Source organism: Hippopotamus amphibius, chromosome 4 (assembly GCF_030028045.1).
Source record: "Hippopotamus amphibius kiboko isolate mHipAmp2 chromosome 4, mHipAmp2.hap2, whole genome shotgun sequence".
In the NCBI taxonomy this organism is placed as follows: domain Eukaryota; kingdom Metazoa; phylum Chordata; class Mammalia; order Artiodactyla; family Hippopotamidae; genus Hippopotamus; species Hippopotamus amphibius.
Window position 1 is genome coordinate 47,205,255 of NC_080189.1, and position 18,885 is coordinate 47,224,139.

Sequence of the window (18,885 nt, forward strand, 5' to 3'; positions counted from 1 at the left end):
TCTCTACAAGAAGCCAGATGTGGAAGGAATCCATTAAAATGAAATTTCCAGAAAAGGCAAATTTATAGAAACGGAAAGCAGATTGACAGTTTCCTAGGGCCAGGGGTGGGGCAAAGATTGTCTGCAAATGCACTTATGATAGAGATTGTACCCCTGGATTTTAGTGATGTTTGAGCAACTTTGTAAATTTGCTAAAAGTCATTGACAACAATACCTGTTGTAAAATAGGCGAACGTATAGACTGTAAATTTTGCCTTACTAAAACTGTAAAACAAAAAAAAAAAAATAGAACTCACTTCACAAATTTTAAGCAGACAACCAAGTGGGACTGAGTTGATGGGAAAGAGTTATAGATGAAACTGGAAATGTGCACGTGTCCAATTTTTGTTACTTGAATTATCATTAAGACCCCAAAACTATTTTAAAGGAATTTATGGAACATCCTTTTTTTTTTTTTGCCTGGAGGAAGCTCATGTTGTAGTTCGGTTCTGCTGAGATCGTGGCACCCGTGTCCTCCCCTGTGGGCAAGCCCAGGGCTCTCCCTGGGGCACGTGCTAAGCATCGGTGATCCCAGGCCTCAGCTTTGGCACCAGCGCTGCTGTGCTCTGTGTAGTGTGAGAAGGCTGGTTTTCACTTCATTTACTCAGTTGTGGGGGAGACACACCCCCTCTGTAGTCTGTTAATGTCAAATATTGTATCTTATCACAAAAAGCTTGGCATTGGGTTTTATGAGACGACTTGTTATTTTAAGAGCAGGGTACTGAGCACAGGAAAGGTTAGGGCAATTTCTTCCTCAACTATACAGGTTCAGTGCAGACTGGCTTGAGCTGTTTGAGCAGGACCCTGGGGTTGGGCTTGGGGTGGCAGGGCCATGTGGTGTAGCCATCCCATTTGAGGGGGCTTCAGTTTTTAGGTGGAGTTCAATGACAACTTGTGCAAAGGAATAGGGAGCCTGTCCCTGACACTGATCCCAGTTAAATTCTGTCCCCGCTGGCTGGCTAAATCTGAGGTCAGGCAGAGGGGTGGAGACATGAGGACCTGCAGATTCTGGAGTGCTGGCTCTTTGTATTTGAGGAGTCCTTGCACTCAGCCTCAGGGTCCAGGCGGTGGGTTTGTTAACCGTGTGCTGGCTTCTCCACCTGAGGCCTCCCTGTTTGATGCCCTTTCCACCTGTGTCTCTCCCAATCTGCTTCCACCTCACACCTGGCCCCACTCTCCCTGCAGTGAGCAGATACACCGAGAAGCTGCGACAGCAACTGGGCCGGGACTCCAAGTTCATCCTGTGCTACGCCCAGAAGGAGGAGCTGCTGCTGGAGGAGATGTACACGGACACCATCATGGAGCTGGTCAACTTCGGCAACGAAAGTCTGGGCAGCCTGGGCAGCCTGGCCTGCCTCCTGGACCCCTCCTCAGGCGTCCTCAATGAGCAGGGCGAGACCATCTTCATCTTTGGCGATGCGGGCGTAGGCAAGTCCATGCTGCTGCAGCGGCTGCAGAGCCTCTGGGCCGCGGGCCAGCTGGACGCTGGGCTCAAGTTCTTCTTCCACTTCCGCTGCCGCACGTTCAGCTGCTTCAAGGAGAACGCTGCGCTGTGTCTGCAGGACCTGCTCTTCAAGCACTACTGCTACCCGGAGCAGGACCCGGAGGAGGTGTTCGCCTTCCTATTGCGCTTTCCGCACACGGCCCTCTTCACCTTCGACGGCCTGGACGAGCTCCACTCGGACTTCGACCTGAGCTGCGAGCCGGACACCTCCTCCCCCTGGGAGCCTGCCCACCCCCTGGTCCTGCTGGCCAACCTGCTAAATGGAAAGCTGCTCAAGGGCGCGCGCAAGCTGCTCACAGCCCGCACCGGCATCGAGATCCCGCGGCATCTCCTCTGGAAGAAGGTGCTCCTGCGCGGTTTCTCCCCCAGCCACCTGCGCGCCTACACCGGGAGGATGTTCCCCGAGCGCACCGTGCGCCAGCGCCTGCTGGACCAGCTGGAAGCCAACCCCAACCTCTGCAGCCTGTGTGCCGTGCCCCTCTTCTGCTGGATCATCTTCCGGTGTTTCCAGCACTTCCACGACGCCTTCGACAGCTCCCCGCAGCTGTGCGACCGCACAGTGACACTGACTGACGTCTTCCTGCTGGTCACGGAGGTCCACCTGAACAGGACGCAGCCCACCAGCCTGGTGCAGCGGAACACGCGGAGCCAGACAGAGACTTTCCGCGCCTGCCGGGACACGCTGCGCTCGCTGGGCGGGGTGGCTCACTGGGGCATGGAGAAGAGCGTCTTCGTCTTCCACCAGGAGGAGATGCAGGCGTCCGAGGTGCAGGAGGGGGACCTGCAGCTGGGCTTCCTGCGGGCCATGCCAGAGCTGGGCCTCGGAGGGGACCAGCAGTCCTATGAGTTTTTCCACCTCACCCTCCAGGCCTTCTTTGCTGCCCTTTTCCTAGTGGTGGACGACAAGGTGGGCACTCGGGAGCTGCTCAGGTTCTTCCAGGAGTGGACTCCTCCCGGGGAGGCAGCAGCTGCCTCCTGCTATCCCTCCTTCCTCCCCGTCCAGTGCCTGGGGGGCCACGGCCTGGCAGGGGAAGACCCCTTCAAGAACAAGGATCACTTTCATTTCACCAACCTCTTCCTGTGCGGGCTGTTGTCCAAAGGCAAACAGAAACTCCTGCGGCACCTGGTGCCCGCCGCAGCCCTGCGGAGAAAGCGCAAGGCCCTGTGGGCTTACCTATTCGCCAGCCTGCGCTCCCACCTGAAGAACCTGCCCCGAGTTCAGTCTGGGGGCTTCAACCAGGTGCAGGCCTTGCCCACCTTCATCTGGATGCTGCGCTGCATCTACGAGACGCAGAGCGAGAAGGTGGGGCAGCTGGCGGCCAGGGGCATCTGCGCCAACTACCTCAAGCTGACCTTCTGCAATGTCTGCTCGGCCGACTGCAGCGCCCTCTCCTTCGTCCTGCACCACTTCCGCAAGCGGCTCGCGCTCGAACTGGACAACAACAATCTCAACGACTACGGTGTGCGGGAACTGCAGCCCTGCTTCAGCCGCCTCACCGTCATCAGGTGAGGCCCCCGGGTTCCGGGAGCAGTCGGCGGGGCCGGGGCCCAGGGGACGCCAGGACTAGCATCGTGGGCGGGAGCTCCCGGGTTATCCTGGCACTCCTGACCACGGGTCTGGGAACATCCGGACTGCCTCTGTCTCAGGGTGGCAGAGGGTAACGAGCACAGCGTGGAAGTCAGGTGGACCTGGATCGGCCCTAGCTGGGTGTCCTTAAGCAAGTTGCTTAACCCCTTTGAGCGTCAGTGTCCTCATCTGGAAAAAGGGGATTCTCATATCCTAACAATTACAGTAATAACAATCAGCATCTATTGAGAAGTGCATTACAAATGTTACCTGGTTTAATCCTCTTAACTCTATTATGTAGGTATTGTTATTATCTCCTTTTTGGCAAAGGAGGAAGCAGAGGCACAGAGAAGTTAAGTTGCTCAAGGTCACCCAGGTGGGCCATGGTGGAGCCAGAATCATAAAGAACCTACCTTTTGAGATTCATGTGAGTCTCAGAGATAGCCCGTGAAAAGTTTCTGGCACGTGAAAGCTTTCATGGTGGCAAGAAAAAAAAGCAGACTTTGTGCATATTAGTGTTAATTTCCATGAAAAAAAAGCCAGCAGCCCCGCACTGCCAGGGATCTCAGTAAAGAACGCTCTTAATTAGTTTTCTGTTTGATGATTTAGAGGAAAGAAAATCCAGTCTCCTTTCTTCTCTTAGCGTTTTCTGTATTAAATACACCTTGTAAATCTCTACGGGGGTTTCAAGTCTCCCCTACTTGGTTCATGCATTTCTGAAGAGCAGAGGGATTTGGAACTGATTCCAGAGAACTGTTACACCAGCGCCAGAGCATACATTATGCGGGATAGGTGGGATGTAGGAAGTCCAAATCTGCCCTGGCCTGGCCATTGGAAAGCCTGGAATCTATTCTCTGAGCTCTCAGCCAGTGACTGTTTGCAGCCTCAGGCAACCTCACACGCAGTGCCTCCCTGTGCCCATTTCATAAGATGGAAACTCTGCACTAGTGTGGTGGTCCCCCAGTTTGCCTCCAAACCAGCAAAAGAGAAAGCAGGAAGAAATGGGCAACCCTAAGGAACCATTTTGAGCTCCCTGAGAGCATCAGTGAGGATTAGTTTTGGCTGAGAGTTAGAGAAAACTCAAAATACTGGTGGCTTAGATAAGTTACAAACTTATTTGTCTCTCATGCAGGAATTTAAAGGAGGGCAATTCCGGGCTGCTATGGTGTCTCAATGACCATCAGGAGCCCAGGCTCTCTCTGTCTTACTGCTCTGCTGTCCTCGCTACCTGACTACATCTTGGCTCAAAATGGCTGCTCAAGCTCCAGCCAATCAGTTGACATTTTAGTCACCAGGAAGAAGGAAGGGCAAAGAACATACCCCATTCTGTTTTTTTTTTTATTTATTTTATTGAATTATAGTTGATTTACAGTGTTGTGTTAATTTCTGCTGTACCGCAAAGTGATTCAGTCATACATACATATGTATTCTTTTCCATTATGGTTTATCAAAGGATATTGAATATAGTTCCCTGTGCTGTACAGTAGGACCTTGTTGTTTATCCATTCTATATATAATAGCTTGCGTCTGCTAATCCTAAACTCCCAATCCATCCCTACCTCACCCCCTCCCTCTTGGCAACCACAAGTCTGTTCTCTATGTCTGTGAGTCTGTTTCTGTTTAGTAGATAAGTTCATTTCTGTCATATTTTAGATTCCACATATAAGTGATATCATATGGTATTTGTCTTTGTCTAACTTCACTTACTATGATACTCTCTAGGTCCATCGATGTTGCTGCAAATGGCATTACTTCATTCTTTTTTATGGCTGAGTGGTATTCCATTGTGTGTGTGTGTATGTGTGTATATATATATACATATATATGTGTGTGATTCAGTTATACATATACCTGTATCTATTTTTTTTTCAAATTCTTTTCTCATTTAGTTTATTGCAGAATATTGAGCAGAGTTCCCTGTGCTATACAGCAGGTCCTTGTTGGTTATCTGTTTTAAATATAGTAGTGTGTATGTGTCAATCCCCAACTCCCAATTCATTCTGCCCACCACCTTTCCCCTTTGGTAACTGTAAGTTCGTTTTCTAAGTTTGTGAGTGTTTCTGTTTTGTAAATAAGTTCATTTGTATCGTTTTTTTAGATTCCTCATATAAGTGATATCATATGGTATTTGTCTTTCTCTTTCTGACTTACTTCACTTAGTATGATAATCTCTAAGTCCACCCATGTTGCTTTAAATGGCAAAATTTCATTTCTTATGGCTGAGTAGTATTCCATTGTGTATATGTACCACATTGTCTTTATCCATTCATGAGTTGATGGACATTTAGGTTGTTTCCATGGCTTGACTATTGTGACTAGTGCTGCTGTGAACATAGGAGCACATGTATCTTTTTAAATTATAGTTTAGGACACACCCCATTCTTTTAAGAAGACTTCTCAGCTATTGCTAATGAGATTTCTGCTTAGATTTCACTGGGTAGAAGTTAAGCACATGTGCCCAGCTGAGAAATGGAGGATTCTGTTTCTGAGTAAGCATAGATATTGGTAGTGACTCATAGGGTCTGCCCCCCTGGGATAGTCTTGCAGTGTATGTACACGCTGTGCCCCAGCACCAAGGTAGGTACTATGAGGGGAAGGGGTCGGGGGTCTGACGTGATCATTTTGATTAGCCTAAAAGTCAAGGTTTTACCTTTTCGGCCTTTTACTTATTACAGAGGACAGCTTGTAGCCCAGTTTGGCCCATGGCTTGTGTTTATAGATAAAGTTTTATTGGAACACAGTCACACTTATTTATTTACATACTGGCTGCTTCCCTCTGCAGAGCTGAGTGGTTGCAGTAGAGACCAGATGGCCTGCAGAGCTGAAACATTTGTTCTCTGACCCTTTACAGAAAAAAATTGCTGAGCTCTGGTCTGTTACCTCACCGCCCCCGACCGTCGCCTCACCCCTCATGCTTCTCCATCTCTGAGCCTTATTCTTGCCCTCAGACTCACCTAAATAAAGGGGTGGAGGATTGAGAAGATCAGGGAAGCTTGTTATAAAGATTACTTGGCAGTGAAAAAAATTGTTTTGCATTTTAGCCAAATCAAAATATCCGGCTAGTATAGGGCTCTCGAAGAGCAATTCCAGTATGTGCTGGCCCTTGTCCAGGAGATAGCCATCATCTTGAGGCCCTGTTTTCCTGCCCTCTCTCAAAGCCTGGCCTGGTGAAGCAGCATGTGCACTAAAGAGGAGTGGGAGAGCGTGGCTGCCAAGACCTGCCTCATCCGGCTGTTTCTCCCTTGCCATTGAACTTCCTACATAGACCCATACCAGGAGCTGTCTCCCTCGACTGACCTGACCAAGTCAGGTTTAACAGGTGCATTTCCATGGAAAGGCTCGTGGTATTTTGCGTGGGACAGTTCTTATGGAGACTGTCCTGCCTTTTGCAGGACCTCTAACATCTCCAGCCCCACTTGTGAGATGGAATATTCCCCCCCCCCACCACGCCCCCCACCCTCCCGCCTTATAACCACTAAATGCAGCTCCACGTGTTTCCACATCCCAGCCATACCTCCCCAACCCTCTGCTGTGCAGTGAGAGCCACATTGACACATAGGCCACCAGCAGATGCAGGGTGTCAGAGGCGGCTGGCCACATGTGTCTTTCAGGTGTCCCTCGTCACCCTTATGTTGAATTAGGGCTGTGTTGTAGCCTTGCTGATGGGCTGGTTCTGGTGGTTCTCTCAGCCCCACGAAGACCAGGCTCTGTAGGGGCCGTTTGACTGGCTGCTATGACCATTCTCTTGGGGGACACTTATAGCTAGGAAAACTCCAGGACCCATAGGTTTCTGGATTCTTGTGGAATTGATGCTCTTTCATAATGAGCAGCTGCTCTGATTTTTAACTTTCTTTGCTGTTTTTTTTCAGACTCAGTGTGAACCAGATCACTGACAGTGGGGTGAAGGTGCTATATGAAGAGCTGACCAAATACAAAATTCTGACATTTTTAGGGTATGTATATTCTCAAGAACACTGGGACAGCTATATAATAAGCATGTAGAGCCGCAGGAAATTGGCATTCCTGTGGATCACTGGTGGTGTGGTTGAGACTGATGGCCCTGGGGTACCAGGAAGAGCACTAGACAGGGAGCCAGGAGTCCTGGGTCCTGCTTTTGGCTCAGCCAGCAGCCCACTCTTTGAGAAAGTCAGGAAATCTCACTGGGCCTCAGCCTTCTCATCTCCCATATATAATTGGGATCCTAATATAGGCAAATAGTTTCCTAGCTGGTGATTGAGAGTTGTAATGACAGAATTCCTGCGGATATGTTTTAGGAACGTGAGAATACTGTTTATGTGATTTCACTACTGTGGGTCCATGATCTGTCATCCAGAACCGTTCGGGCAAAACACAAATCAGAAATTAGTGTCCATGTTACCAAGCAGTGACATGATCACTGGGGTCTAGGGCAATACCCCATTTTCAGATACTTTAATATTTCTGCAGCAAAACCTATAAACATTCAAACTAGTTGGGATAAAGACCATGAACAGCTCCACTTCAGTTGCCAGTGGTTATGAAGAAGTTCAGGTTTTCAGAACCTTTAGGATTTGGGAGTTTGAGATGAGAGACTGTGGGCCAGCCTGCCAGCCCCACGGCCGCTGTTGACTCTGAGAGCTGGAGCCAGCCCGTCAGCTTCGCTGGGGCTCAGTTTTCTCAGCTGTCACATGAGGACACTGAAGCATTCAATCCCAGGCTGTCTTTCGGCTCTGGAGTTCTGCGTGACTATGGAACACTGGAAACCTGTCTGCTTACCACTTTCAGCTCCCTTCTGCCTTATTGTTGAATTGGTATCAAGTGGTAAATGACTAAAAGGTAGACACTGAGGCAGTTCAACCTTTTAAAAAGGCAGAACCTTTGACTCCTCAAGATGCTGATTGTGATCTTAATCTAAAAAATACCCTTCACCTGCTATTTATCGAACACGTACGTGCAAGGGCTTGGAATGATCTCATGGGATCCTCATAACAAGCCTGTGAGGGAGCTGTAATCCTTACCCCTGTATTACAGGTGGAGAAACTGAGGCATGGAGAGGCTAGGTACCTTGTCCCAGGTCATAGTGCTGGGGAAAGTGGCAGAGTTGGCCTTGAACCCAGCCCGTGAGACCCCACAGCCCCAAACTCTGGTCTCCACATGCCCTTCGTTTCTCCTTTGGACCCAGACTTTGGAAATCAACAGACAGTACCTACTCACTTTAAAAAATGGGATCATACATTCTCATGGCCGTGCTTTCTCTTGAAGCTTATACAACAACCAAATCACTGATGTCGGAGCCAGGTACATCGCCAGAATCCTGGATGAGTGCAAAGGCCTCACACATCTGAAGTAAGTGGGGTGGGTGCAGTGGGTTCTTCAGTAGCTTGTCTTGGTCACCTTTCATTGTTCAAGCAAAGAATAAATGTCACCCTAGAGTGGCCTTCTGCTTTTCCCGGGGCCATATTGGTCAAATCAGGACACCTGTGTGTGGAAGGTGAGCTGTGGGTGAGGCTCGGAGTTTGGAAGGGCCATCTACCAGGGGTGGGGGAAGAGCTTGGCATTTTGATTTCATTAACTCCTGACAGGAAGAAAGGCCGCAACTATCACCCTTTCTGGAGGTCTTTTACCCCTGAGGAAGTGCCTCGTTGTCTTAGTCCATTCTGGTTTCTGTAACAAAATATCATACATGAGGTTGCTTATAAACACTGGAGATTATTTCTGACAGTTCTGGAGGCTGGGGAGACTAGGATCAAGGCTCCAGCAGATTAGGTGCCTGGTGAGAGCCCAATTCCTGGTTCTTAGAAGGTGCCTTCTCACTGTGTCCTCACGTGGTGGTGGAAAAGGGGGAAAGGGAGCTTTCTTGGACTTCATTTATAAGTCACTAATGCCATTTGTGAAGGCTGTGATGAGTGACCTTATCACGTCCCAAAGGTTCCACCTCCTAGTACCGTCACCTAGGTGTTAGGATTTCAACATATGGATTCTGGTGGGGATGAGGGAGACAAACATTCAGGCCATAGGCATCTAGTTGCAGGTGAGAGCCTGATCCTTGGCTGTGTCATAGGAATGTCCTGCTAAAGGTGTCAGAGCACCAGGCTTGGAGGAGCCCCTGGTGCTGCCCTGGTGATGGGAGTCTACCCCTTGACCATTCGCAGTTGAAGCAGGAACCCTCTGGTCAGCTGATGGAAAGGAGTGATGCTCAGAGGTCATCTAAAGAATCTCCAGGAGAACTCGGGTCCCTGAGTCTCTGCAGAGATTGTGACCATCTCCTGGAGAGGAATCCCGACTGGTTGTCCTCAGGACTTTGGGCCCTTCCCTGAGAGGAAGCCCAGGGACGGCTGCTGTGGGTCCCAGGAGAAAGATCACCCTTCCTAGGACAGGCGTGAGGGGCTCTGTGCCAAGGATGAGGATGGCTGCCGCTGGAGTCCCCTCACGGCTGGAGCTGATGTGTGCATGACTCTCTCTGCAGGCTGGGAAAAAACAAAATAACGAGCGAGGGAGGAAAGTGTCTCGCCCTGGCTGTGAAGAACAGCAAGTCCATCTTTGAAGTTGGGTGAGTAGAGGCAGATGAGCAAGAATGTGCATATATAGCCTGCTCTGTGTACGAGAGCACCTGCGGGTCTTTGTGTACATCCATCTAGCAAAAGGACCCCTGGAGCAAGCTGTGGGGGAGAGGCTGCAGAGAGCCTCCATCACAGACGCCCTGCCGGCTGGGACCCACGGGCTCCTCCATGGAAAATGTGGGAAGTCCCAGGACTGACCGCAACTTCAGTTGCATGGACTTTTATTTAATTCATGGACTTTTATTTAATTCATGCAAAAGCCAGTATAACCACTGCCAGAAAATGGAGGGGCTCGAAAAGGGAGTCCTAGCCCTATGTGGTTGTTTCCTCAGGCAGGTGTGCTTCATTTTAAGAATATTAGATTTTCTCTGGAGGCTTCAAACAATTTTTTATTTTATATTAGAGTATACTCAATGTTGTATTACTTTCAGGTGTAGAGCAAAGTGATTCAGTTATACATGTATCTGTTACTTTTCAAGTTCTTTTCGCATTTAGGTTATTACAGAATATTGAGCAGAGTTCCCTGTGCTATACAGTAGGTCCTTATGGGTTATCTGTTTTAAATATAGTAGTGTGTATATGTCAATCCCCAACTCCCAATGTATCCCTCTCCCCAACCTTTCCCCTTTGGTAACCATAAGTTTGTTTTCTAAAAGTCTGTGAATCTGTTTCTGTTTTGTAAATAAGTTCATTTGTATCATTATTTTTAGATTCTGCATGTGACATATTTGTCTTTCTCTGACTTACTTCACTTAGTGTGATCATCTCAAGGTCCATCCATATTGCTGCAAATGGCATTATTTCATCCTTTTTAATGGATGAGTAATATTCCATTGTATATATGTACCACCTTTATTCATTCATCTGTTGATGGACATTTAGGTTGCTTCCATGTCTTGGCTATTGTAAACAATGCTGCAATGAACATTGGGGTGCATGTAACCCTTCTAACCATGATTTTCTCTGGATACATGCCCAGGAGTGGATTGCTGGATCATATGGTAGCTCTGTTTTTAATTTTTTAAGGAACCTGCATGCTGTTTTCCATAATGACTTTACCAATTTACATTCCCACCGACAGTGCAGGAGGCTTCCCTTTTCTCCACACATTCTTCATCATTTATTGTTTGTAGACAGTTTCATTATGGCCATTCTGACTGGTGTGAGGTGATATCTATTGTAATTTTGGTTTGCATTTCTTTAATAATTAGCAGTGTGGAGCATCTTTTCATGTGCCTCTTGGCCATGTGTATGTCTTCTTTGGAGAAATGTCTATTTAGGTCTTCTGCCCATTTTTTTGAGTTGTCTTGTTTTTTGGACATTGAGCTGCATAAGCTGTCTGTAGATTTTGGAGATGAATCTCTTGTTGGTCATATCGTTTGTAAATATTTTCTCCCATTCTGTGGGTTGTCTTTTTGTTTATAGTTTCCTTTGCTGTGCATAACTTTTTGAGTTAGTTAGGTCCCATTTGTTTATTTTTGTTTTTATTTCCATTATTCTAGGAGATAGAAAACAAATATTGCTGTGATTTATGTCAGAGAGTTCTTCCTATTTTCCTCTAAGAGTTTTATAGTACCAGGTCTTACATGTAGGTCTTTAATCCATTTTGAGATTTTTTTGTGTGTATGGTGTTTAAAGAATGTTCTAATTTCATTCTTTTACATGTAGCTGTCCAGTTTTCCCAGCACCATTTATTGAAGAGACTGTCTTTCCCCCATTGAATAGCCTTGCCTCCTTTGTCATAGATTAATTGACCATAGGTGCGTGGGTTTATTTCTGGGCTTTCTATTCTGTTCCATTGATGTATATTTCTGTTTTTGTACCAGCACCATACTGTTTTGATGACTGTAGTGTTGTAGTATAGTCTGAAGTTAGGGAGTCTGATTCCTCCAGCTCTGTTTTTCTTTCTCAGGATTGCTTTGGCTATTCCGGGTCTCTTGTATCTCCATACAAATTTTAAGATTTTTTGTTCTGGTTCTGTGAAAAATGCCATTGGTTATTTGATAGGGATTGCATTGACTATGTAGATTGCCTTGTGTGGTATAGTCATTTTGACAATATCGATTCTTTCAGTTCAAGAATATGGTATATCTTTCCATCAGTTTATGTCATCTTCAGTTTCTTTCATCAGTGTCTTATAGTTTTCAGAGTACAGGTCTTTTGTATCCTTAGGTAGGTTTATTCCTAGGTATTTTATTCTTTTTGATGTGATGGTAGATGGGATTGTTTCCTTAATTTCTCTTTCTGATTTTTCATTGTTAGTATATAAAAATGCAACAGATTTCTATGCATTAATTTTGTAACCTGCAACTTTACCAAATTCATTAATGAGCTCTAGTAGTTTTCTGGTAGTATCTTGAGGATTTTCTATGTATACTATCATGTCATCTGCAAACAGTGACAGTTTTACTTCTTTTTCAATTTGGATTCCTTTCATTTCTTTTTCTTCTCTGATTGTTGTGGCTAAACCTTCCAAAACTATGCTGAAAATAGTGGTGATAGTGGGCACCCTTGTCTTGTTCTTGATCTTAAAGGAAATGCTTTCAGTTTTTCATCATTGAGAATGATGTTCGCTCTGGGTTTGTCATATACGGCCTTTATTATGTTGAGGTAGGTTCCTTCTGTGTCCACTTTCTGGAGAGTTTTTATCATGAATGGATGTTGAATTTTGTCAAAAGCTGTTTCTGCATCTATTGAGATGATCATATGGTTTTTATTCTTCAATTTGTTGATGTGGTGAATTACACTGATTTGCAGATATTGAAAAACCCTTGCATCCCTGGGATAAATCCCACTTGATCATGGAGTATGATCCTTTTAATGTATTGTTGGATTCAGATTGCTAGTATTTTGTTGAGGATTTTTCTGTATATGTTCATCAGTGATATCGGCCTGTAATTTTCTTCTTTTGTGGTATCTTTGTCTGGTTTTGGTATCAGGGTGATGGTGGCCTCATAGAATGAGTTGGGGAATTTTCCTTTCTCTGCAATTTTTGGAACAGTTTCAGAAGGATAGGTGTTAACTCTCGTCTAAATGTTTGATAGAATTCACTGTGAAGCCATCAGGTCCTGGCCTTTGGTTTGTTGGAAGTTTTAAAATCACAGTTTCAATTTCAGTGCTTGTGATTGGTCTGTTCATATTTTCTCTTTCTTCCTGGTTCAGTCTTGGGAGATAGTACCTTTCTAAGAATTTGTCCATTTATTCCAGGTTGTCCATTTTATTGGCATATGGTTGCTTGTAGTGGTCTCTTTTGTATTTCTGTGTTCATTGTAATGTCTCCTTTTTCATTTCTAATTTTATTGTTTTGAGTCCTCTCCCTTTTTGTTGTTGATGAGTCTGCCTAAAGGTTTATCAATTTTGTTTATATTTTCAAAGAACCAGCATTTAGTTTCATTGCTCTTTGTTATTGTTCTCTTTGTCTGTATTTCATTTGTTTCTGTTATGATCTTTACGGTTTCTTTTCTTCTACTAACTTTAGGTTTTATTCTTCTTTCTCTAATTGCTTTTGGTATAAGGTTAGGTTGTTTATTTGAGATTTTTCTTATTTCCTAAGGTAAGATTGTATTGCTATAAAACTTCCCTCTCAGAACTGCTTTTGCTGCATCCCATAGGTTTTGGATTGTTGTGCTTTTCATTTTGTCTGTAGGTATTTTTTGATTTTCTCTTTGATTTCTTCAGTGATCCATTGGTTGTTTAGTAGCACATTGTTTAGCCTCCTCGTGTTTGTGTTTTTAGCAATTTTTTTCTTGTAGTTGATTTCTAATCTTGTTGTGGTGGGAAAAGATGCTTGATATGATTTCAGTTTTCTTAAATTTACCAGGGCTAGCTTTGGCCCAGCATGTGGTCAGTCCTGGAGAATGTTCCATGTGCACCTGAGAAGAATGTGTATTCTGCTGCTTTTGTATGGAATGCTCTATAAATATCAAGAGCATCTGATATTAAGTCCATTTGGTCTAATGTGTCATTTAAGTCCTGTGTTTCCTTATTGACTTCCTGTCTGGATGACCTGTCCATTGGTGTAAGTGGGGTGTTAAAGTCCCCCACCATTATTGTGTCACTGTTGATTTCTCCCTTTATGGCTGTTAGTATTTGCCTTATATATTGAGGTACTCCTATGTTGGGTGCCTATATATTTGCAATTGTTAAATCTTCTTCTTGGATTGATCCCTTGATCATTATGTAGTGTCCTTTGTCTCTTATAACAGACTTTATTTTACTGACTTTATTTTAAAGTCTATTTTGTCTGATATGAATATTGCTACTCCAGCTTTTTTTTTTTAAAGAGCAGTATGTTTTATTTTATTTTTATTTATTTACTTATTGTCTGTGTTGGGTCTTTGTTGCTGCACATGGACTTTCTCTAGTTGTGGTGAGCGGGATCTACTCTTTGTTGTGGTACGCGGGCTCCTCATTACTGTGGCTTCTCTTGTTGTGGAGCACAGGCTCTAGGCACATGGACTTCAGTAGTTGTGGCACACAGGCTCAATAGTTGTGGCTCACGGGCTCTAAAGTTCAGGCTCAATAGTTGTGGTGCACGGGCTTAGTTGCTCCGCGGCATGTGGGATCTTCCTGGGGCAGGTATCGAACTCGTGTCCCCTGCATTGGTAGGCAGATTCTTAACCACTGTGCCACCTAGGAAGCCCCTACTCCAGCTTTCTTTTGATTTCCATTTGCATGCAATATCTTTTTCCATCCCCTCACTTTCAGTTTGTATGTATCCCTAGGTCTGAAATGGGTCTCTTGTAGACAGCATATATACGGGTCTTGTTTTTGTGTCCATTCAGACAGTCTGTGTCTTTTGGTTTGAGCATTTACTCCTACTGCATTTAAGGTAATTATTGATATGTATGTTCCCACTACCATTTTCTTAATTGTTTGTTTTTGTAGGTCTTTTCCTTCTCTTGTGTTTCATGCCTAGAGAACTTCCTTCAGGATTTGTCATATAGCTGGTTTGGTGGTGCTGAATTCTCTTACCTTTTGCTCGTTTGTAAAGCTTTTGATTTCTCCGTCAAATCTGAATGAGATCCTTGATGGGTAGAGTAATCTTGGTTGTAGGTTTTTCTCTTTCATCACTTTAAGTATATCCTGCCACTCCTCTGGTCTTCAGAGTTTCTGCTGAAAGATAAGCTGTTAACCTTATGGGGATTCCCTTGTATGTTATTTGTTGCTTTTCCCAGGGTGCTTTTAATATTTTTACTTTGTGTTTAATTTTTGTTAGTTTGATTAATATGTGTCTCAGCATGTTTCTCCTTGGGTTTATCCTGTATGGGACTCTGCTCTTCTTGGACTTGATCAACTATTTCTTTTCCCATGTTGAGGAAGTTTTCAACTATCATCTCTTCAAATATTTTCCCATACCCTTTCTTTTTCTCTTCTTCTTCTGGGATGCCTATAATTCGAATGTTGATGCACTTAATATTGTCCCACAGATCTCTGAGCCTGTCTTTATTTCTTTTCATTCTTTTTTCTTTATTCTGCTCTTTTGCAGTTATTTCCATCATTCTATTTTCCAGCTCACTTATCCATTCTTCTGTCTCAGTTATTCTGCTATTGACTCCTTCTAGCGTATTTTTCATTTCAGTTATTGTGTTGTTTCCTGCTGATTGTCTGTTCTTTAGTTCTTCTAGGTCCTTGTTAAACATTTCTTGTATCTTCTCAGTCTGTGCCTCCATTCTGCTTCCAAGATTTTGGATCATTTTTACTATCATTGCTCTGAATTCTTTTTCAGGTAGCTTTCATATTTCCTGTTCATTTATTTGGTCTTTTGGGTTTTTATCTTGCTCCTTTGTCTGTAAGATATTTCTCTGTCTTCTCATTTTGTCTAATTTACTGTGTTTGAGGTCTCCTTTCACCAGGCTGCAGGGTCATAGTTCCTCTTGCTTCTGGTCTCTGCCCCTGGTGGTGAGGTTAATCCAGTGACGTGTAGGCTTCCTGAGGGGAGGGATTGGTGCCTTTGTTCTGGTGGGTGGAGCTGAGTCTTTTGCCTCTGATGGGCAGGGCCATGTCAGGTGATGTGTTTTGGGGTGTCTGTGAGCTTAGTATGATTTTAGCTTGTCTGCTGATGGCTGGGTTTGTGTTCCTGTCTTATTTCTTGTTTGATGTGAGGCGTCCAGTGCTAGGAGCTAAAGGCAGTTGGGTGGAGGCAGGTTTCGGATTCAGATGGAGGCCTCCATGAGAGCTCTTGCTGATTAATATTCCTTGCGGTCGAGAATTCTCTAGTGGTTCAGCATCCTGGACTCGGTGCTCCCACCCCAGAGGCTCAGGCCTGACTTCTGTTCAGGGAACTAAGACCCCACAAGTCACTTGTCACAGCAATAAAGGGGATTAAAAAAAAAAAAAGACAAAATCCCAAACAAATGGTAAAAAGCAAAATCAAACAAACAAAACCATGAACAAGGAAACTCACACACACAAGAAACAAAAACAGAACCAAATAAAATAGAAAGCAAAAGAAGAACCAGACAAACAAAAGAACCCAAAAATGAAGTCAAACAACTAAAAACAAAACTAACAAAAACACAAAACCAAAAAACAAAACCAAAGCAGAAGCAGAGTGCCAACTGAAGAATAAAGCAAACAAATAGAGCAAACCAACAAAAATGATTTTAAAAAAAGTGGTGGGGGTGGGTACAACACAGAACAACAGAAAAGCAAAGTAAAAATGGAAATATATTTATAAAAGTAAGAAATAGAAAATAAAAAATGTGTTAAAAAAACAAGATCTCAAAAGACTAAATAAAAATAGTTATAATAAAACAATGGAAAGAAAAAAAGAATCAACAACAGAATGAATCAAAACATAATAAAAGTAATTGTAATGTTTTCCTGGGGTCTCAGCTGTCAGTGTCCTTGTCCCTACCATGAGCCACAGCCCACCTCCACTTCCCCAAGAGGCCCTCCACTGCCTCTGGGCTGGTCTTTGGACCTATTGTGGGCCCTGTGGGGACCACTCAGACTCTGATCTGGCCCGACTCCTGTGTGTGCTTGCCCCCAAAATTCACAGCTGCCAGAGCTAGACTGTTTTCATTTGTGGGAACACTTATCTACTCAGATATTCTGTAGACACAGAGTCTACCTAACTGATCGTTGGGATTTAATCTGTGGGTTGTGTAGCTGATGGAAAGATTTCGATCCTTTTCCTTATTCGCCCCATCCCTGGGGTTCAACTTTGGATTTATCTCCACCTCTGCATGTTTTATCTCCACCTCAGGAGTTTGGTCCTGATGCTGCCTTGGAGCTCTTGGGTCTGCCCCAGTGTGGGCAGGGCACAAAGGTGGTACGACTGCTTAGCTCACAGAAGCCCCAGTGGCCCCAAATGCATGGGGAAGCTGGTGACCATGGGCACAAGAGATATGGCCTTAGCGAGGGCTTTTTCTGTTGCCTGGCAGCAGGCGTGCAAGGGCCAGCCCTGAGAGGGCTTTTTATATTGCCTGCCAGCAGGCATGCAAGGGTCAGCCCTGGAAAGGGTTTTTTCTGTTGCCCATTGGCAGACACTGGCATGCGGAGAGAGAGAGGTTACAATATTGATTCCATCCCCTGCCTGTGACTCACCAGTAGCGCCCTTCTTCCATGGCAGTCTGGTCTTCCTCTGTAGGCATTCCCTGCTGCAGATTTCCTCTCTCCCATCCCCTCAGTCTGTCTTCCTGCAGCTAACAGTGGTTCTTGCCCCGGGCCTGTTCTCCAGTCACCACACTCCAGCTCCCAGCCCCCTTGCACACTAGGGAACACATGTCCCAGCCTGGGGCACACAGGGCTGTGGCACGGACCATCTGTGTAGGTCTCACTCTGTCTGATCTGCCACAGATCGGCCGCATCACCCTCCTCCGCCAGCCTCAGATGCTTCCCTTCTGTCCCAACTGACTTCCCCGTCAGAGAGGGGGCTTCCTCAGATGTGGGAATCTCTCCTCTGCTTCAGCTCCCCCGCCTCGGGATGCAGGCCCCATCCCACTTCCTTTCCTCCTCCTTCTCCCTTCTTTCTTTCATCCTACCCAGTTATGCAGGGATCTTTATAGTCCTTTCCACTGTCCAAGGTCTTCTGCTAGTGTTCAGTTGGTGTTCTGTGAGAACTGTTGCATCTGTAGATGTATTCCTGATGCATCCATGGAGAGAGGTGAACTCCATGTCCTCCTACTCCTCCACCATCTTCATTATCTAGAGGTCTTTTTTCTTCCCTTCCTCTTTTGTTCTCTTCTCTTTTGGTTTGATGACCATCTTTAGTATTGTGTTTGGGTTGCTTTTTCCTTTGTGTGTGTGTATCTATTGTAGTTTTGGGATTTGCTGTTCCCATGAGGTTTTGATATATCAGTCTCTATATCTACCAGGTTGTTTTAAGTTGCTGGTTTCTTTCCCACCTTTAGCATTTGTTGCAAAGCTGGTCTGGTGGTAATGAATTCTCTTAGCTTTTGCTCTTCTGTTAAGCTTTTGATTTCTCCACCAAATCTCAATGAGAGCCTTGCTGGGTAGAGTATTCTTGGTTGTAGTTTCTCCCCTTTCAGTACTTTAAAAATATTTTGCTACTCCCTTCTGGCCTGCAGAGTTTCTGCTGACAACCTTATGGGAATTCCCTTGTCTTTTATTTTTATCAATTTGATTACTATGCATCTTGGCATGTTCCTCCTTGGATTTATCCTGCCTGGGACTCTGTGCTTCCTGCACTTGGGTGACTCTTTCCTCTCCCATGTTAGGGAAGTTTTCAGCTATTATCTCTTAAAGTATTTTCTTAGGTCCTTTCTGTCTCTCTTCTCCTTCTGGAACCCCTATAGAGCAAATGTTGGTGCATTTAATGTTGTTCCAGAGGTCTCTTAGACTGTCTTCATTCCTTTTTATTCTTTTTTTTCTTTAGTCTGTTCCGCAGCAGTGATTTCCACTATTCTGTCTTCCAGCTCACTTTTCTGTTCTTCTGCCTCACTTATTCTGCTACTGATTCCTTCTGGTATGTTTTTTATTTCAGTTATTATTTTGTTCATCTCTATTTGTTCTTTAGTTCTTCTAGGTCTTTGTTAAACACCTCTTGTATCGTCTCAATCTTTGCCTCCATTCTTTTTCTGAGATCTTGGATCATCTTTCCTATCATTATTCAGAATTCTTTGGGTAGATTGCCTATCTCCACTTCACTTAGTTGTTCTTCTGAGGTTTTATCTTGTTCCTTCATATAGGACATACTCCTCTGCTGTCTTATTTTGTCTAACTTTCTGTGATTGCAGTTTCCATTCTGCGTTCTGTAGGATTGTAGTTCT

At 44.9% G+C, this 18,885-nt stretch overlaps 1 protein-coding gene across 11 annotated transcripts in view; it reads left to right on the top strand.

Moving 5' to 3' along the window:
* The window catches only part of NOD1 (nucleotide binding oligomerization domain containing 1), an 87,442-nt gene that overhangs the window by 46,034 nt on the left and 22,523 nt on the right, over positions 1-18,885 (top strand). For 10 of the 11 annotated variants that reach the window (XM_057731417.1, XM_057731425.1, XM_057731426.1 and 7 more), the window contains 4 exons: positions 1,225-3,049; positions 6,980-7,063; positions 8,352-8,435; positions 9,556-9,639. In XM_057731417.1, the coding sequence (XP_057587400.1) occupies positions 1,225-3,049; positions 6,980-7,063; positions 8,352-8,435; positions 9,556-9,639 (2,077 nt within the window). Of the gene's footprint in view, positions 1-1,224; positions 3,050-4,242; positions 4,599-6,979; positions 7,064-8,351; positions 8,436-9,555; positions 9,640-18,885 lie in introns of those variants that run through there. The other variant, XM_057731427.1, reaches the window with a different exon arrangement.